This window comes from Festucalex cinctus, chromosome 1 (genome assembly GCF_051991245.1).
Source record: "Festucalex cinctus isolate MCC-2025b chromosome 1, RoL_Fcin_1.0, whole genome shotgun sequence".
NCBI classification, from domain to species: domain Eukaryota; kingdom Metazoa; phylum Chordata; class Actinopteri; order Syngnathiformes; family Syngnathidae; genus Festucalex; species Festucalex cinctus.
Genome location: NC_135411.1, coordinates 49094262 through 49116036, shown reverse-complemented (window position 1 = coordinate 49116036; position 21775 = coordinate 49094262). Strand labels below are relative to the sequence as shown.

At 40.3% G+C, this 21775-nt stretch overlaps 1 protein-coding gene across 5 annotated transcripts in view; it reads right to left on the bottom strand.

The window, feature by feature from the left end:
- The window catches only part of LOC144031986 (trinucleotide repeat-containing gene 6A protein-like), a 58312-nt gene that overhangs the window by 21315 nt on the left and 15222 nt on the right, over positions 1 to 21775 (bottom strand). For 4 of the 5 annotated variants that reach the window (XM_077539565.1, XM_077539588.1, XM_077539578.1 and 1 more), the window contains 8 exons: positions 18913 to 19003; positions 10775 to 11058; positions 9573 to 9620; positions 6123 to 8159; positions 5840 to 6002; positions 5264 to 5730; positions 3037 to 3168; positions 2755 to 2916 (listed from right to left, as the gene is read on the bottom strand). In XM_077539565.1, coding sequence (XP_077395691.1) covers positions 2755 to 2916; positions 3037 to 3168; positions 5264 to 5730; positions 5840 to 6002; positions 6123 to 8159; positions 9573 to 9618 — 3007 coding nt within the window. In that variant the 5' untranslated portion in view covers positions 9619 to 9620; positions 10775 to 11058; positions 18913 to 19003. The remainder of the gene's footprint in view (positions 1 to 2754; positions 2917 to 3036; positions 3169 to 5263; positions 5731 to 5839; positions 6003 to 6122; positions 8160 to 9572; positions 9621 to 10774; positions 11059 to 18912; positions 19004 to 21775) is intronic. The other variant, XM_077539596.1, reaches the window with a different exon arrangement.

Below are 21775 nucleotides of genomic sequence, written 5' to 3'. Positions count from 1 at the left end.
CTATTATATTGCAAATGCAATTAATCGTCATTTTTTTTTGGCTTCCAATACCGATAATCAGCTGTGCTGTATCAATGCCAATACCACACCGTTTGGAAAAACTTTAATTTTTTTTTATTCTAAAGGACTGCATACTCTGATGTAAAATCATTCTAATCTTGGTCAGGCACTGCTTAAAAACCTTTGTGAAACAGGTAATGTATGCACGAACACCTGTGATTACACAGTGTGTGCTTTGCGTTCAAATTTCTATACTAGTATCGGTAAATGGCATCGCCCCGCTATTTGTTAGTGCTCGTCGATACCAATGCCAGCGCTTTAATGCAGTATCGGGGGCTCCTCCTGATACTGGTATCAGTATCGACACAACACTAATCAAAATTCAATCACATTGTGAGCCTCATAATCAAACCTAATCCAATCGTAAGGAGAACCCATAGATTCCCACTACTACTCTTAAAACTGAAATGTTCCCTGGAAAAAGGTCACAAATGAGTGTCAAACTAGTCATATCCACAGCACTACCCAATACAAAAAGCGTGGTAGAAAACAACATTTAAAATGGTAGCCAAAAAAAAAAAAAAAAAAAGGTTCCATGTGGTATTTACGCCATTTTATAAACACAGCATAGCTTTTCGTTTACATCTCCCTCCCATGATTAGCAAATGCATCTTCTTCATAAAATTTAGAAACGTTTACACCTCATAGTAGCTGCCTAGGTGGCCCCAAACTTCCTCATTATCCACTTTGCTGCTCCAGTTAGCTCAGTTGACGGAGTCCCTGTATAACCCTGACAGCCCCTCCCTTTACTTTCACCAACTCTTTCACACAGACCGTTCCCATTTGCACACAAGCCGAGCCCGTCAACTGCATGTCTCTAAACCCTAACAAAAGTCTGGAGTTCTATTGCCAGAGCAATTGGTGAGCAAGAGAGAAAAAGGCTAATAAAAGGAGAAGGGGGTGTTGAGGTGGTGGTGGTGGTGTGTGTGTGTGTGTGTGTGTGTGTGTGTGTGTGTGTGTGTGTGTGTGTGTGTGTGTGTGTGTGTGTGTGTGTGTGTGTGTGTGTGTGTGTGTGTGTGTGTGTGTGTGTGTGTGTGTGTGTGTGTGTGTGTGTGTGTGTGTGTGTGTGTGTGTGTGTGTGTGTGTGTGTGTGTGTGAGAGGGGGGGTGTTCTTGTACATACTACATTGTGAGGACCAAAATACGTCTTTATCCAACAGAATGAGGACATTTTTGTGAAGTGAGGACATTTTGGCCGGTCCTCACTTTGCAAGACCTCTTTTTGAAGGTCAAGACTTGGTTTTAGAGTTTAGGTTTGAATTGGGTTATGGTTGGGGTTAGGGTAAGGGTTAGGGTTAGGCAATCATTTTTGATGGTTGGGGTTAGGGTAAGGCTCTAGGAAATGCATTATGTCAATGGATGTCCTCACAAAGATGTATGTACAAGGATGTGTATGTGTGTGTGTGGGTGTGTGTGTGTGTGTGTGTGTGTGTGTGTGGGTGTGTGTGTGTGTGTGTGTGTGTGTGTGTGTGGGTGTGTGTGTGTGCGTGGGGGTGTGTGCGTGTGTGTGTGTGAGGGGGGTTGGGGGGGGCATTCAAAGATGCTCTTAGCATTCTTAAGGGATGACTCAACCACATTCACACAAAATTTGCAACAAAGACGAGGGCTGTATATGTTTGCTGCTTCCAGACCTTCCAAGTACTTCTCTATATTTTCTATAGGTCAGTGTTTGTATGTAAACTTTATTGTAACAGTAATAAATTTTAAGTGCAACTATTAAAAGGGATACATACTTGTCTATCATTACAGGCATACAGGCAAGGCTTGTGCTAACATGTCCATATTAGCTTCATTTCAAAGCTAGCGTTCCCTCCCCATTTCTGTATTTCAGTTTTGTCTATGCTTGTATTAAAGCACATACTGTATCTAAGAGGAAGCCCCACCCCTTTCAGGCATTGCATGCACTTGGAATGACGGAATTGAGTTTTGTTGTGAAGATGAAACTAATGATGAAGCAACATTGCACTCAACTCTGAAGATTAATGTTATCTAAGGCAAATGAGGTATATATCCAGGTAACATACAGAATGCTTAAGAAGCGTGAGTCTATTTTCCTTGTGAAAAAGTAGGGCTACCAATCGGAGATCACATCATGGTACTACTACCCAACATTCCGCTAACACTTGTGTCACTCAACTCAACTCAACTCAACTTTATTTATATAGCGCTTTCAAACAGCCTGAGCTGCCATTATTCCTCAAGACGTTAGACAACACGCCCGCCCGCTTCTAATACTCAGGCATGAACAGTGACACTTTACGTCACTGGAGCTAACAGCTTTTTAAAATACCTGAAATAATCATGTTACGGTCAGAACACGGCTGCATTCAATGATTTCAGTAACAAAATACGGACAATCTGTAACAGATGGTAGCTCTCCTATTCATGCCTGAGACCTTATAACACTAATGAGTCACATAACACTGCGAAAATGAACAAGTCACATGACACTGGGGAGGGAAAATGCCTATCTGTGCTCAATTTGAACATTTCACTTACGGGTGTACCGGTACTCACTTATGTTGCCAGGGTTTTAGTTTTTAATTTCTGTATTTTGAGTGACCTATAAATTTACATTGTATAAGCTGCACACTACTTCTCAGTTATTCAGCGTTGTCGCATGAAAAAATGTAACAAAATGTCTGCAGAAATGTGAAAGGTGTACTCAGGTACTGTATTTATTCAGTAAACTTACCTGAACTGCTACCTTTGTCTTGTCCATGAGGCTGCATGGGCTGAGAATGCTGGGTCGAGCTATGTGATGGGTGAGCTTGGTGTTGAGAAGGCGGGCCCATGCTATCCTGGTCTGACTGGCCAGTTCTGTTCCACATGTTGACAGCTCCACCATGGCATTTCACTATTGTTGGAAAAGAGATCAAATTGACAGTTGAACGTAAAATTCCTCCACGTTTTACAACTTACTATGGCGATCAACAGGACAGTTACACCAATGAAACCTGTATTTGGGTGCCCTTACCAGGATCTCCCCAAGCAGCAGTTCCATCATCAATCTCCATTCGTCGACGAACAGATTCTGGAGAAGGCTCCTCCCACCCAGTTGCAGCTTCATCCTTTTGACCCGCTGTGGGCATGGGACCTCCTAACCAACCTGATGACAGAAACAAGACAATCTATCATTCATGTCCTTGCATTTCATTATAGGTTCAAAAAAAGCACACAGGTGACTATTAATTGACTAGTCAGCAGTAACACAATGTGGAAACTGGAGGTGGTTCATGGAACTATACCAGTCCACTACATAAAGCACTGCTAAGGTGCCCTTGAGCAAGGCATTGAACCTCCAAGTGTGCCACTATGCAGTCACGTCACTCATTGAGGTGGGTCCTAATTTGTGCAAAAATTATTTAAAGTCCCGTATTTTCCGCACTATAAGGCGCACCTTCAATGAATGACATCGTTTGACCTCTCAAGAGATGAAATTAGCCTCAACTTTGAAGATCACACTCAGCATACAATTCATTTACTGAGGTTTTGCTTATTTTATTGTTGCTCCTTGTGGTATTTTCTTGCATAAATTAGGTCATATTACCACAGTGGGAAATTTGATTTCATAAGTTTGTGTCAATTAAAAGATTATTTGCCATTTGATGTGGCCTGTGAAAAGTGCTTTATTGATAACTTATCATGGATGTTGCTTTTCAAATGCTTTTGAAAATGAATCAAATGTTTGTTTTTTTGTGGCTTGTTTGTTTTGTCCCACCACCCCACTGCAAGTAATAGAGTGACACTAAACAATTGTATTTACAAGTCATTATAACCCGTTTGAGTTATGAGGCGGGCTGTCATACTGTGACTCTTTTGAGAGGACCATTTTTCATCTTCAAGTTAAATATTTCATAGCTCATTTTTATGTTCATGTCATCCCATTTAAAAGAAGATAAAGTGAAAATGTGTGGCGATATTTCCAACGTATGCAGGAAGACTTTTTTTTTTTTTGACGCATCGAAGAAGCAGCGTCCGGCGTCGTATGAAATGGACAACATCGACAAGTGATCAAACCATTAAATTAGTATTTACGAATCGATACATTATTACATTAGTCTACATTGCATACTAGGCACTGATGCATGTCACAACTTTTAACCGACGTGGTCTGAGTAAAGGAGCAGATTGCTCCGCGGGGGTATCGTGGCTGCATCCCTCTCTAGAGTTCGACATGGTTTAGTCAAGTGTGTGAATTTAGCAATTTGAATTAAAAGTAGACACCGATTCATTAAGAAAACGATCTTGGAGTATATCTCTGTCTGTTTGGATGGCAATTCGCTGGTAACCGGACCGATGACAACATAGCTTCTACTCCATTAGGTAGGTGACTTCTGCTCACGTTCGTGTTGAATTGTGTTTTGACTTTTTTTGGTTGCTATGTCATCCATCCATCCATCCATCCATTAGCAGATTCGCTTATCCTCACAATATTTATATAAATCAGTAGTGTATTACGTCTGAGGCTAGGAAAGTCGGGTTGTTTTTAAAAAGGTGCGCAAGACGCAATGCTAGCTCGCTAGCAGGCTAAAAACACGGCCCCTAGTTCCGAGGCATACTGTCTAATAATTGCTTATTTTCATACACTTCTATTACAATTTTGACTTTTGTGCTGCGTGGAAATGAAACTACCCTAACCTCAAGGAAGCTATTTGTGGAGAAATCTCAAAATGGACAAAAAATGTCCAACTGTCTATATCGCCCATATCTCTTGATTAATCCTCCCGACATGCGGACCCTTTTGCTGGAGCGGGTCAGATATATAAGGCGCTACAGTAGAGGCTGGGGTTACGTTATGCATCCAATAGATGGTGCTACGCTAAAGGGAATGTCAACAAAACAGTCAGATAGGTCAGTCAAACTTTATTAATAGATTACAAACCAGCTTACTGACAACTCCATTCACTCCCAAAATGAATAAACAGCTATTTTATTATTTTCTCTGAGGTAAAGTATTAGTATTAGCTAGCAATCCAAGATGGCGGGATCTTCTGCGCATGCGTGTCACCGATCGTGTCTTGACAGCGAGACCTGTTGCGGCTCAATAGTGATCCATATATAAGGCGCATTGGATTATAAGGCGCATGGTTAGGTTTTGAAAAAATTGAAGGCTCTTAGGTGCGCCTCATAGTGCGGGAAATATGGTACGTGCGGAAAATACGGTACGTACATAAATCATAACCAAACAAACGTTCGTTTACCTGTAGGCTTGTTATTGGTTCTTGACATGTTGGACTCTGGACCTTTCCCCCACTCGTTGGACGTATAGGAGGGTTTAGAGTTGGCATCGCCCCAGTTCTGGGATCCCTGGTTGTTCTTCACTGGCTCTCCCCAACCCTGGCTTTTATTTTGAAGGTTGGGTTTGGAGTCGCCCCAGTTGGCACCTGGGTTTGGAGTATTCTGGTCTGGAGTATTTGAGCCTCCACTTCCTCCCCAGGTGTTACTGCTGCTAGTATTGGTTCGCCCTGGCTCACTCCAGCATCCAGAACCTGATCGGTCACTGTCGCTGTCCCAGCCCACTGACCCAGCACCTTTGTGGGGATCTCCCCAGTGGTTGTTAGAAACGGCTCTGGAACTGTCTCCAGCTGTACCCCAGCCTTCATCCTCATTGCCACTGCTGGAACCCCAGCCCTGCTGCTGTTTGGGCACATTAGTCCACGTATTGGATCTGGAAGGCGCAAATTAAGGTGTGTGTGATTTGACCATGTACAATATGTGAAATGGGCAATCAGTTTTAGCAGTCAAAATGAAATATCGTAACCTAATTTCTCAGTCACCTGTCATCTTTGCTGATGTTGTTGCACCCTTTGTAACTGGATCCATTATCCCAGCCACATCCACTTGCTGGACCTTTGTTATCCCACCCGGCGGTTGATCTTGGCTCTCCCCAACCAGAGCTTCCTTTATCTGGGCCGGCACAACCAGGACCATCGCCCCAACCTGTTAGTATAAAAGGGAAATACAGTAGTTCAATTCTAGATCATTTTTGGTGCTGCCTTTACAATTTTACATTTTCCCTCTAAACGGGATGCATGTGCTTATCCACAATGTCACACATACCTGTACCTCCAGAGGACTGGGCAGGAGCCATCTGCGCAGGTGCTGCTGTTACCCAGCCAGAGCGTTGTTTTCTTTCATCTCCTCGAAGAGCCAGGTGTTGCTTGTTGGTAGAACTAACATCCCAAGCAGTATTCTGTCGTATGGGTGTTTGTCCCCATCCAGTATTAGATAGAACCCTTGGGTCCACGTCAGTTCTACTCGGAAATGATATTAATGGTGACGGATTGGTGCCTTTTCTTCGATTGCCGCCTTTTGACAAAGCATTCTCTCGGTCCGAGCTGGATTGGCCTCCAGAGCTCTCGGCACTTCCCTCACTTCCTCCAGAGCGGCCCCAGACTCCTGATACACCCGCCAGGCTTGTGCTACCAGGTCCTCCACCTCCCATACCCATGGCATCATCCTCCAGGCTCTTCCAGCCACTGTTAGCAGCACTTCCTTTATGACTTTCGGCATCCAAATGGTTGTTCCCATGGGTTGATCCCCACTCTCCATTTGACAGCTTGTTAGATGTGGAGGAAGAGGAGGAGGAGGAAGATGATGCACTGCCTCCCCACGGGCGAGGTACCCCTAAAGAAGAGCTCACTGTAGTTTGGTTCACAGTCCCTGGCACTTGTCCTGTGGAGCCTGGCATTTGATTTGTACCGACACCCCAGGGGTTGTTGTTCTGACTCGCATTTGGGTTACTGGCAGGCCCCTGATCCCAGCGTGAACCCCCAGTGTTATGGTGGTTATTATTACTCTTAACAGCAGCAGAAGAGGACATTTGGGAATTCCCAGCCTGCATTAAGGCAGGGGGTTGTGGGTTCACAGTGTCTGAATTTGGGGGACCCTTATCTCCAGAGTAGGTAGATGCATCCCAAGGCGTACCAAAGGTTCCGGATCCCCCCACCTCTCCGAGAGGGCGCTGGGGTGCAGATGAAGGGTTTCCATTGGGCAGTGGACTACCACTCCCTGCTCCTCCAATTGAGCCCCAGGAACATTCCACACTCAGTTGAGGTGAGGCAATAGAGTTTGGTGGAATAGAGGTCATTGTTGTGTTAGTAGTAGTATTAGTAGAAGTAGTAGTAGTAGTAGTATTCATCGTCATAGTGTTATTTGGTCCATTGGATTCAGTGTTAAGGTTGGCGAGCTGTAGGCCACCATTTCCACTGTTGCTGCTTCCTAACACATTGATGCTTGATGTACCATTAGTAACCTCCATGTCTTCCATCATACTGCTATTGTCTGGAGCTGCCGTGCCACCCCATCCCAGCAAGGGGCCCTGTTGGGGGGCTACACCCAATTTTGGATTCATCCCCTGAGGCTGTAGAGGCCGTTGGCCCTGGGACATTGGGGTCAGGGTTGAATTTTGAGGCCAGGCACCATGGTTGGCATTTGGGGGAATGGTATTTGGAGTCAATCCTCCATTTATGCAAGTGGTGCTTTCGCTGGAAGCCATCATGGTGGTGCCTGACTGAGTGCCCCAAACACTGCTGTTATTAACAAGCTTGTTGTGGTTACCCATGTTATTGCTGCCAATACTGCTGGACCCGGCCACAGAGAAGTGAGGGTGTCCAGTAATGTTGCTATTTCCATTTTTTGCACCACAGATTGTTCCAACTCCTCCACCATTAAGCTGACGACTATTGCCATTACTGTCTCCGTTCAAAGAAACGCCAACCATCATGTCAGAGGAAGGAGTGAATGTTGAAGAAGACTCAGCGGAAGAAGCATTTGCTGACATCATCCCAGTCGTGACAGCAATTGCGGCAAAGTTACTCTCTGAGCCAGTCGATGGGCTCGAGTCTGCATCCATGCATTCTGATGCCAACTCTGGGTCTGATCCTGACCCACAGCCGGAGGAGGAAGAGGAACAAGAGAACGAAGACGACGAAGGAGGCCAGACAGAAGAATTAGTTGAGGAGGCGTTGTTGGCTTTATCTGTGCTTCCGTCCACTATGACCTTTTCCCAGTTGCTGTTGCTGTCACCGCTGCAGAGAGAGCCAGAAGACCAAGGAGAGGGCTCATACTGAGAGTCCAAGCCAGGGTGTTCCAGGCCTTGAATGAAACAGAGCAACAGAAGCCAAGTGTTATGCACTTTGATGAAGCAATCATTCTCATCATTGGTTCAACCTATTGTCTACAACAGGACAATGGGTGTGGTTGTAAACGGCCTCCTATTATCCATAAATACATCTCTACTTCCTCCAACAAGTCACCACCACAAACGGTCTGTGAAAAGTGCCAGCTGCTCAGTATTGACTCATCCTTCACTATTTTGTCACTACAGCAAGAACACAAAACATGCACTAGCTATAATTAATCAAGCACAGCAAAAAAGATCAGTGGGCGCAGTAAGAACACAGAGGAAATGGAAATGAGTTGGGGAAAGTAATTTGTGTAAAATGGTCTAGAACAGGTGACCGATTTCAGGATATACTAAATTTGAAAAATGTGTATTTTAGCCATAAATATTCATAATCACTTAGGATATTTGTCTGAGCATGACCAAAGTATACTTCTGCAAATTTGTGACGGTATCACATATATGTAAGTTTGTACTTTTCAAGATCCATAAATGTCACGACTAAATCTAACCAACTGGCCGCCACCACTTGGTCGAAACCACATATTTACATGCACCACTAACACGAAATCAGACTAAAATTTTTCCTGTTTCAGTTAAATTTGTCGAACTACCAACATTATTTTCTAAGTGCCAGAATGAAAGAATTTTTTCAGACCGTTTGTCATTACATTTTTTTTTTTTTTAAAGTCAAAAGTTTACATACTGTATTATGTAGGGGCGTTAAAAAAAACAAATCGATTCGGCAATATATCGCGATACTACATCGTGCAATTCTGGAATCGATTCAATAGGCGGCTGAATCGATTTTTAAACTTCCATTTTTAATGGAAAAATATTCAACAAAACGTCTTACTTCGGGTTAGGGTTCACACCTTAAGCATGGAAGAATGTTATATGAACGGGACATTAAGCCTTAATATTTTTATTTTAATGCTGTTCAAGCATGAAACAGATTACAACCTGTATAAAACTGACGTTTCAGATTAATAAATAATACATTTTCATACAAATCTTACACTCTACAAGTTTACTGATTAGTATTTTCTAAATTTGAATGAAAACAATCGACTTGTAAATTCGTATCAGGATTAATCGGTATCGAATCGTGACACGAATCGAATCGTCAGGTACTAGGCAATTCACACCCCTAGTATTATGTCTCACTTTCTCATAGATGTTTGCCAAATGCTTGCAGCGACTCTTAATGTGTTCCATCTAAAATTCAACTTCCACTCATTCAACCGTCACATTCACTGATATGCCATGAAAGTAATTCATCTACAGTCAAGGTCAGGGGAAACAGACTGGTTAGCAAAGAAGCACAACACTAAACACTAAAAGAAAGAAAGGAATGGAGCAGAAGATAGGGAATGTGTCGTCACCTGTTTGATTAGGGGAATGGCTGACGGAATCCCGAATGGGAGCCATGCCTGGAAAGAGAGAGAGGGTGAGAGAGGAAAGGCTGTCAAACAGACAGATCTTTACCTGAGGACACAAATAGAAGATGGAGCATGAAAAGATGAGTGACAGATCAGAATAAGAAACAAGTAAACAAGAGAACAAAAGTCACAAAGGGAGACGAAAGAAGCATTAACGAGCAGATTTGGCTAAAATGCAGAACCTAAAACGCTAGTTGCAGATTCAAACAAATTATTATGTAGCTAAGAGTATTAGAATACAATATTGGCTACATTTGCTACTAGTTTTTTTTTTTTGTCAATGTTTTGTCCTTGGGCATGTCGTTCAAAATCTGTAGCGAAGTTTGGCTGGCATGAGTGAGTGAGCGAGCAAGTGAGAGAGCGAGAGCACAAAAAACAGGTTTAAAAAAAAAAAAAAAAAAAGTCCTGTCTTGGGGGTGAGGTTCAGATCTGAGAAAAGCAAAGTTGTAAACTGCCTTAGCAGCAAACGTTTCATGCCTCTTCTGACTGACTTGGCAAAATATACAGATGCTTAGTAAAATTTTAAATAAACAAAATATTGAAGTTTTCAAATAAACTTCTGAGTTTTTTTTTTTTTTTTAAAGAAAGAAAGAAAAAAGAAAACAGCTTTGAATTGTCAGTTTACAGCACATTTTTAGATTTGTATTTATTTTGCTCAATATAATACAGTGGAACCTCTGTTTGCAAACTGTATTGTTCCAAACTAGGGCTGAATGATTAATTGCATTTGCAATTAAATCGTGGTTTGACAAAAAGCGATTATGCAATCGTGAAAAGTTGTGATTTAAATGCTTATCACAATTAGATTTCCCTTAATCGTTCAGCCCTATTCTAAACCAAAATGATATCCAACCAAGGCATTTTTTTCCTTCATTAAAACTAATAGAAAAGGAATTCATATGATCCAGAACCAGAGCAAAGGCAAGGCAACTTTATTAAATACTTGTTAATTGGTCCGTGAAACGAGGTTCCACTGCATTTGCATGCTACATTTAGATCAAACCAATGTGTATTTGATATTTCAAAAACTAGTGTTGAAACATGTTTTGTTTTTAACTTTCTGAAAATCACAACGAAGTGCAAAAGAATCCATTTATTTTGATCCAGAAGAAGAATCAAACCTACAATTTTTTTTGGAAGCTTACCTGTGAGGCCAGCACGTGGCTGCAGCTCCTGGATGGGCTTGTGGACCTCCCTGGGTTGACAGGAGAACTGTTTTTCTCTGGTTCCCAGGTTGACGAGGGACAGGGGGACTTGGTTAGCAGATACAGCCTCAAGCGTCTGGGGTGAAGAGGCCGAGTTGTTCAGAGTGGGCAGCTGGTTGATCAGGCCCCCTTAGCATTGCTGAGGACTTGATGAACACTGAGTGTGCGTTTGTGTGTGTATTTGGGAAAGTGGATGCCGTTTGGATTCAGGACTTCGTCTGGTCCTGAGGATAAACACACAAAAAAAAAAAAAAAAAAAAGGAAAAAAGAAAGAAAGAAAGGTTAACATATGCTCATACTTGTACGACAATTACAAATTTTCTCTGGGAGTAGTCAGGGACTTTCCTGTGTTCAGAATTTGGAGGAAGCCACCTCGCCTAATTTCTGCGCCGCCTCCTGCCTGAGCGACTGATATCACTCAACACAGCGTTCAAGCTGTACACTCTTGAGCTGTGTTGATTGGAATCATCAACAGAGATGGGAAATTCAGGTCCAGAAAGTAAAAACCCTACCACAGGTTGGCTTTAGGCACAGGTGCTTCTACTCAACTGGCAGGTAAACAAGCTTGGTTGAGTAAAAGCACCTGTGGGCTGTGGCTACAGTCAAACTGTGGCAGGGTTTTTACTTTCTATACTTTCCCATCTCTGCTCGGCAGCTAATGGGTAGAATTCCTACATCTTGGGTAGAATTCCTACATCTTGGGTAGAATTCCTGTGCAACGTCTTATGACGCAGCTGAATTTGAGAGACCATAATTCACACTGAACACCACTTTAACACCTGGAAATTTGCCAAACACTGACCAGTGGCTATTATCCCACACCTGTGAAAGCCACCAAAAAAGGATACCAATCAACATGTATGAACATTCAACATAGGCAGCCGTCAGTCTCAGTGGACAAGTGTATTTGACCGTTCCAAGTGTGTACAACTCTAGTGACCTTTTCAAAGAGGTTAGGACATGTTTCAGCTATTCCCGCCTGTTGCAGCAGTCACAGGTCTATTTATAAACTTTGTGTTCAAAAAGCTAACACTTGCTTGACTATTCAATACAATAAGCAAACAAATCAGCCCATGTGTGGACACGAATTGGCATGAAACTTAAATACGTTACAAGGTTTGTGCGAAATATTAATCACTTTCTCTAACAGTCATGGCCTTATTGTACCCTTAATAATTAGTAATGAGCGATTACTGCACTGAAGCATTCTACACTGTTTTTCTACACACAAAAAAAGGAAATTATTAAAAACACTGAGCAATAGGACAGACCCTGGCATGCTTACAAAACACACTGACGTCGGCTCCATCTTTAGTTACTCCCAGCAGACTATCCGAAGCTATTGGCATATGGCCAGCATCTACAACTTAGCCATCCACAAGCCGATGACAAACCAAACAGAACTTGCTGGAATCACACTCGGAAAAGTAAATACAAAAGATACAGCCTCAACAACACTACTAAAACAACTGGTCCATTCTACTGAACCAAGTTGTTTACATCTCCAAGTCTTGACTCACAAGCATATTGCTGGTGTTCTAAATGGCTGCACGCCTTTGAAGCTCCTAAAAAAAAAATAAGACAATTGAAACATGATTAAAGCAGCCTCATAATACAGAGTGATTCAAAAAGAACACAGCAAAATTATGAGGCATTTCAAAAACGAAAAAACAGAATTCTCTAGCTTGGACACGTGTAATTTCAAGTTTCTATTTGATGTTTTACAACAATAAGGGAGGGATAGGGGAACAGGAGGAATTCTCATATCTGCTTGATGTCTGTGCTGCCGGTGGTGGCCGCATTTAGCACTTGTAAAACATGAAATAAAAACTTGAAGGGATGTACAACATGTGTCCAAGGCAGCTAGAGTTTTTCATTTTTGAAATAACGCATGATAATTTTGGTGCATTCTTTTTTTAAATCACCCTGCACAAGAGATTCTGGTCTTTTAATGTTTATTACAATTATGGATGTTCGATAACACTTTCTCAGACCGGTAACATTACAAGTATTCGTTCTTTGAGTACTCACCGATACAAGTACTACCGTTAGCATCTGCAGTAGGGATGATATAAAATGATGATAATCTTTGGCCGAAAGCAAAAACGCCGAAAAAAATGGCAATTTTTTTTTTTACTATAATAGCATTGCATTGCAGTGCGTCCACACCACAGCCATGTTGGCTAATGGTGCATTAGACACCAAACGTGGGGTGAGTATTTTCTGGAGGTGAGATTGCACTTTATAGTCAATGTAGTTCGCACGGGTGGGCACTTTCGGCCGAACGTTTTCTGTGGCCAAAAATTCGGTGCATCACCGATCTGCAGAACTTTTGGAATACAACATTTCCTTTTACTCAATAACAAAAAATAAAAACAAAACAAAAACAAAACCAAAATATATATATATATATATATATATATATATATATATTCATTTATTTTTCTTTTTTTCTGATGTAGATCATTCACTGATGTGACAACCTGCCACAGTACAGCGGCAACTACTGCAGAGGACATACATGTCTTTTTGCCTTCAGTATCAGTTGCTGGCATCGGTAGCCTACCTGACTACTACCTGGAGTCTTAAAATATAGTGATGGACGAGTACCGATACCAGGTATTGGTATATGTGCCGTTACCAGCCTTATTGTAAAATATCAGTACCTGCAACGGTGGCCGACACCAGTAATCAGGAACTAGAAATTATAAAAATTGAATATTTCCATTAATTTCATGCAAATTTAAATGAAAAATACTATACAGTATTGGGATATATAGGTCTTTCTTTAAAATTGCTTGTCATTTTTGGAGGGGAATTTTATGTACGAGTGCTATCAGTATCTGGTATAGGTGACTACTCAAGAACTGAGTATTGGTCTGAAAAAAAAAAAAAAAAAAAGTGGTATCGAACATACCTATTAAAATACGAATAGTCTTGGGCAGATACCGTCCATACTCCCATCCCTTTGAGTGCAGCTTTTACATGGGCCCCCAAAGTTGGCAGCACCACGACAGATAGCTGTGATCATCTTACAGACAGAGGAGGTTGGGAAGGGGGCCGACAAAGCTATACAGAGATGGGGTTAGATGGGGGAGAAAAATATCAAGAGAATAGGGACAATTAAAAGACCAAGTGAGGAGGGGGAGGGAACGAAAATTGGAATGTTGGAAAGAGGAGTGACAAAGAGCCATCTTTGAAGTTGATGCAAGTGGAATGCAGCTGCAGCTTCTAACGTGTATGAAAGAGCAAAAGGGGTCAGCCAACTCGAGAGTGCCATGTGACTACAGTACAACTTGTGCTCAATGCACTTTTCACGACTACTTCAAATGACTGCTGCTGTAAATGCTTTAATGCGATGACATTTTGCTGCTTTTTCCCCAACTCAAACAATTCAGTCAACATGATTTGTTGGTGACAGCTGACAGGCGTACAATAAACTAGCGCATAAATTAGTGCATGAGTTATTGTGTGACAAGAATGACTTTACGATACATAACATTGTATGAACAATGAATGAAGGTAAAATGTAACTGCATCAGCACTTATGCATTACTGTCGCATGTTTACATCACCCATTAATTATTCACAACAGTGAAAACTAGTTGGGCTACTAGATATTTTTTAAATTGTATCTTTCTACTAGATGTGTTTTATTGTATTTTGTATTATAAAAGTTGCATATGAGACGTGGTTTAACAATTTATGAAGAAAATTTTCATGAAATTCATGTAATTTTAGGGAAAAATACTCAGGATGTACATCATTATCAGAATATAAAATGACCTATGTCGAGATCTAAAATCTTGGCCCAAGTGCACTAGTTCAAGCACTAGTTCATCAATGCATGGATTCAAGGATTGAGAATAATTCCAATAAAGTGGAACCTCCAAAGTTTTAAGATACAAAACTAGGCCTACATGCTCACACATCACATGGTTTAGGTCTAATTTTTTTTTTTAACAATGTCATCATAGATGAGCCAATGATGCAGAAAAGTAAACGTAATAACCATAAAAGCAGAACTTGACAATTAGCCCCTCACGTACAAACACATTCATGTAGAAATAATTTAGTTTTTTCTTCGGAGGTTCCACTGAAGTAGATATGAAATTGTGTTAATTTCAAGTACTCTATGACATTCGTTTCAGATTTAATCAGAGTATTAGTACAATTTCTTGATGACAGGTGTGCATTAAATGACTTTGAAAAGCCTCAATATAATAATAGATTCCTAGGTTAAAGAAAATGTATTTATTGTATGGCAAAATTTCTTAACAGGCAACTCCTAAGGCTTTTCTTGGCAAGATGACCACACTTGCTGCCACAATGTTCCTCTTCTGAATGTGCAGAGAGCTCATAAACCAATACTAAACTAACTATCTATCTCACTTTCACAAGTGGAAACACTGAAGAGACCGTCACGCAATAAGCATTCACGTCACGAGCGCATGTGTATGTGGTTCGGACCAGATAACCTTTCTAAGGATGGGAGTGGTTTGAAGTTTCTGACACAAACACACAGCAATGTGCAAATACACAACCTTGTGGTTTTTGCTTCTGAGTCATGAGCAGATTTCTCTCATTATTTAGACACTTGCAGGATGGTCAAGAGGTTTTGGTTACCTGGCTGTTCGGCAACAACTCCATGTTTAAATTAATTCATTAATTCAGAGGACTTACTGCATTTCATTTTAATGTTTAAATAAATACTTGTGATCAACAATTTCAGTGGCATTTATTTAGAGTTTAAGAGTTAAAAAAAATTCTTGTTGGTAGTCTACATTTACAGACAGGACAATCATCTCAAGTGAATACCTCAGTGTCAAAAACAAGACTTGAGTGACATTGTGGCATTATGTGTATAGAGGTGCAACGATTAATCTATGAATAAATAATTAAATGATTATCAAACTGATCATTAGTTTTTGAGACCTAAATTTTCCCAAATCCTCAGAATTTAGATTTTTCAAACAGACTGATAATTATCTGTGTTGAATTGAAATAAGACATTTACAAACACCTGTTTTTACGCTTTGAAAAACAACGATCAACACTTTCTAACATGCTATGGGATCAAAGCAGTGAATGAAGCAGGGTTAAAAAATGTTGGTACCTTTGTTTTTTAATAAAGGAATGGAAATTACAAACATGGCTTTTTTAAAGGGATACTTGACTCGAGACATTTTTAAATGTAAAAAAAAAATAACATTTTGTCTAATTAATGTAATAATTCAATTTTTTCATAACAAATTAATACCTTTAAAAACTAATTTTGCCACTTGCTGTCAACTGAATATGACATTACCTGTGCTGGGGAAACAGGTAACGACCAATCACAGCTCAGTTTGCTGCTGTATGCATGGAAATGAGCTGTCATGGCAAAAGATATCTCATTTTTATGAGACTGTTTCACTGCGTATTTATTCACTAAATCATATATCTACTTTTACTCTCTTAAAAGTACTTTGCACTTCTATGGTGATTTTGTCTGTCTCTGACACTTTAAGGACACCACTCTTGAGTTTTGGTAAATATGGTTTGAACTGCATTTTTTGCATCTCCGTTATATTGCTAAGATCTGTGCAGCCACCAACTAGTGACGCAGAGATTAAAATTCATGTATTTGCAACGTCTTGCCTCGGTTACTGTAACGTGGGGATGTTCCAAAAAATATTGTCTGCGATATTACCGGTGTATTTTTTTAGGTGATCAAAATTTGACATATCGCGAAATTGACGTGATGACGTAATGCCTAACATTATACGTCTGTGTCAATTTGGACGTATATGCGTCTTTCGCTGCTGCACAAAAAATGTATGAGCGTGTGAGGCTGCAAGAGCTCAGTTCTGTCGCATCTTCGACAAAGTGGGAGTGAGCTTCGTCATGTGGATGCTGTTTTGTTCATTAATTACTGGAGCAATCTTGATTCGACGCACTCCTTGTGAAAAAAACAAAACAAGAAAACGAAAAAAAACAAAACAAAAACAGACGATGGTCGGTTAATACTGAAGCGGTCGTGTATCGTTTGGCCAAGATCAACAATCCGCGGTGTTTATTTTACCGTGACTGGTAATTCGCCATCTAATTCACGTGAGTTTGTGACGCTAATCGACCGCTAAGCTAATATGCTCTCGACGAGAAGGCGTGCACGTTTCTATCGCGCAGCGCCCTAAAAGTGCACATTTGTGTTATTCATACCTGCTAGTAAAGTCTACAAGGAAACGCGGCATTTTCTCGCTCCTCTGATTAAACAACCAGAGCCATTCGCGGTAAAATAACGGTCGAGGAGGTTGCGGCTAAAATAACCACTGCCTAAACAAGCACAGAGGGGAAAATTTTTTTTACAAATACAATTTGCCTGCGATGTACAAAGCTTAACGCCACAAACTGGCTGCTCCCATATCATTGCCGATCCCCCTGGTAACAACACGAGGCTAAACTACACAGGAGAAAATAGTGGACTTTTTTGACTCATGTAATTTGCCACTGACTTCTGAAGGTATGTGCTTTCATTGTATTTGTAAGTTAATGTCCTTTAAGCAGTTATGTTATAATTCGCAGGGTAAACACTATCTGGCCTGTTTTTATTTCCATTTTATTACATTACAGTTGGTATATTTGCATTTTGTTTACATTTCAATTCTGGAAAAAAAAATGGTGGCTTAAATATTGTTGCTGCAATAAAAGTGCTATTATTTTGGAGTGTCAATCACAAATCTATTGTTCAGTAATTATTACCAATATCATCAAAAATATCAGCACCGCAATTTTTTTTGGAAATATCGTGATATGATTTTTTTGGGCCATATCACCTACCCTTATTGTAACGTACTGTTTTGTAGACTTCCCATGCATCGTATTACCAAATGCTGCGGATACTCCTGACGAGGACAACAAGGTTCCGTCGCATTACTCAGATACTAGACAACTTACACTGGCTGCAGGTCCACTTGAGACGCAGAAAGTAGAGATGCTACCTCAGTAGAAAAGTTTAAACGTTCACAAGACCTTCTTTTTAGAATTTCGCTTGGAGTTTAACCCCAAGTAGGCCTGTTTTACTACTGGTTCTTCTATCTACTGCCCTCTCTTCTCCTCCTTGGAGAGGGGGCTAGGTGATAATGACTGAATCGGACGCTGCTATATGGATTCGACACCGACTGACCGAAACAAGGGCTATGTCTGAATGTCCACTATCCAACGGACGATGCCACTATCAAGATTTGCTGCCGATGTCTGACGCATCATCTCACAATTATAGTAAGATGGGGAGAAAGTGAGAAAGACCTGACAAGGACTGAGTGGCTGAAACGTGTTTGTAAAGTCAAGGTCAGAAGAACAGTATTAGACGTGAAGCTATCTGGAAATAGTGCAGTCAAGTTAGTTAACTTATTCACTCCCAGCCATTTTCACTGAAGCAACCCCCTTCGCTCCCGACTGTTTTGCTGGATAGGGCCATAGAATAATGTGTACTATTGCCATAAAAACATGGAACCTACCAAAATAAAAATTAGAGTCTCTTCTTTCATCAGGAAAAAAAAAAAAAAAGTTTATTTATATCTATTTCTGTTTTGCAGCAGTTGGCATTAAGATATATAGCTGTTTCATCATTATTCACAAATCTGTTGAAAACACTGGCAAAAGGAGTTTGTTGCAACATGGCCCTGGCTGATCTCTTATACTCTGCTGCCACCTGCTGGCTATCTTTGATATAACTACCATTGCTTTAAGCGACCTCTTCATGTCAGAAGCTGCATCAAAGCCTTCTGAATGCGCTAACACAAAAAGCACTCATTCAATCCCAAAAATGTATAAAATAAAACAAACAAAAACAAAAAAAAACGTATTTATCCGTGTTTGGGATTGAATGAGTTAATTTGCTTACTAAATACGGTAGTGTTCTGCTATTTACAGATGTATGTTTGCTGAGTGATCTGCAATTAATGACCCAACCCCCCTCCCCCCCAAATCCACCCACCAATCATGAGGGAGAAAAAAAAATTAGTCAATGCATTATTCTAAAATCAGTTGAATTATCAAATATATACAAACAATCAATGTCATGGTATCGTCTCTACCTTCTGTCCAGTCCTGTATAGTCTTATCCTCCTTGTCACACACCGTTTCTCGCTTTCTTCCATCCACAGTGTGTCCTCCTGCGGGTGGATTCTGTGTGGAGGACATTAGGAAAAAGCCTGAATTTTAGTGCTCAATGGCAAACCAAGCAAAATTACCGAAGCTTGATAACTGAGCAAAAGCGAGGCAATGGTAACAAAAGCACAAACAAATTTATCAACTGAATGTACACAAATCAATCCTTAGATTCCTCCTCTGGATCACCTGTGTCATGGGTTTGGACATGTAACTAGGGGTGCAACGGTTTCAGTCAGATTTTGGTGTACGATTATAGTCTGAGGAAAAAAATGTGGTTTTAGTTATTCTTTTACATTAAAAAAAAAAATGCACATCAGCAATCTTTGAAAATGTTTATTTTTAACAACAATGAATAACAAAAAATAAATTTTAAAAAGTTGCTGCCTTTTAAACTAAAATACAGCAGATCAGACAGACGGCTCGGCTCGTAGGCCTGGGCACTATGTATAACAAGTGGACAGTATTCAGTTTTATTTTTAACCCCCATTTTTTTTTGCGTTAGTTATTTGTCTCCAAGCCAACTTTGCACATTTTTCCGACTGGATATTTGTTTTAGGAGTGCACCGATCGATCGGCCGGCCAATTTATCAGCCCCAATTTCTTTAGTTTTTGAAGATCGGTGATCTGCCGATCCCTTAAGAATAAACTGATCTTTTCCACCAAACTCATCTCCCTCATCAGAGGTCTGAAAAAGTCAGCCACTGTTCTCTTCTGCTGAGATGACTTATAGGATTTTCATTTTTATTTGAGAGAACTTCATGTACAGTTAAAACGCCCAATTTGTATTATTTTGACGATATTGTTCAATGCTTTCCAACAAAACAAGATTAGAACACTAAAGGTATATGCCGCCTGTGATGGAAAAAAAAATCAGTATCGGCAAAAATCGGGATTGGCAGGTCCGACTTTTTAAAAGATCTGGAATCGGCTGGAGAATTATGATCGGTGCACCCCTAATTTGTTTCCAAGGTGTTTCCTCTGTTATCTCCAGGTGCACCATTTAGTCTGCAGCAGAAAGATGTGGGCCTTTGTTTAATCCATTAATGAGATTACAACAAAGGCCTGACCTTGTGATATAACCGGAGATACAAAGCCGTTAAGACATCACAATTAACATTGAATAGTTCATAAATTCATTATGGAACGAAATAGTTGGTGAAAGGGTGCAAGGTCATTAAAGGGAAAGCCAATCCAAAAAATAATCTTTATGTATAGATAAATTCTGGCATTGTTGCCATAGAGACAGAAAATAAGGTCAAAATGTCAGAGAAATCAGTGTTGTTTATGAGGTACAAGAATTCAGGTTATGAAAGGGATAACCCGTCTTATTCGGGTTAAAACCCAGAATAAGAAAATATTCAGGTTTTTGGGGGTGTTTACATTCCATGGCTTTTTCAAAATCTGAATATTGCCAATAATCTAGCCTCTTTGAGCCGCCACGCTACCACACCCTTTGAGGGTCAACTTCAAAATAAGTCTGCCAAGGCAATTGTATTGACAACGTATTAGATGGATAGGGATGGGAATTGACAGGATTTTTACGATTCAGATACCGTTTTTGATTCTGGTTAACAATTTGATTCTTTATTGGCTCTTTTTTTTTTATTTAAAAAAAAAAAAAAAAAAGTGAACAAACATTAGCATCCACTTTTTTATGATGTTTTAAACTTAAGTACATTTTTTTTAACCATCTTAAATAGAAATTTACAAAACACAACCTAGATTCTCACCGCTCCCCCAGGGAATGGGTCAAATGCGGAGAACAAATTTCACCCCACTTCGGTGAATGTGACAATCAGTTGTAAATAAATACGTAAATAAATTTTGTGACAATGTCCAACCCCAGTAACATTTCAACACTCATATCAGGGTATTTCCTGGCTCAAATTGAGGCAGCGTTGGTATCACCCTGATTATGATGGGTGACTACTGATACCAGGTATCGGTGCCAATACCATTTTTATTTTAAGGTATTGGTACTCGCGGCAGTGACCGATACCGTTATGGTCCGTTTACGATCAGGGACTAGAAATGGGAAATAACATGAATATAAAGTTGTCATTAATTTTTGCCATTTTTTTTTTTTAACTACAATCATTAATAAAAATTCATCCACTAGTACATATTAAATTGTAAATATAGTTCAGTGTTGTCATAAAACACTATGATGTTTATTGTATGTACTGTTTTTATGACTTTGGCGATGGCTGAAGCGCGCCACCAGGAAATGGATGTGCGTAACGGTTGCTCCATGATCTAGATCGATATATCGATACATGCTTTATTTATCGATATTGGGATATGAAAAGGTGTATCGATACAATATCGATATATCGATATTTTGAACCCAGCCCTAATTATGCTTAAGTATGAATGCCAAGACAGTAGTCATCCAATGTTTGATACACATCAGTCTTTTGTGTACCGGTACCCTTCATTGGCACATTTGAGTTGGAACAACTTGCACAGTGGGGTAAAACTTTCCTGGAGAAGCGTTATTATTAAACAGCAGCACCGTGGTTTCGGATGTTGTGACTATGCCTGTCCTCCATTTTCATGGCTGACTATGCCATGACTGCTTCCACTTTGAAAGGTTTTCAATTGTTTGTGCTTACGAGGGGTGGGAATCTCTGACATGAGGCCGATTCGATATGTATCTCGATACACAAGTTGCGATTCGATTGAAAAACGATTATCTTTCAGAACAGAACGGTTCGATTAAGTTTGGGGACGATACAATTTTCGATTCGATACGATTAATTTCAATATTCAAAACTTATAGTGACA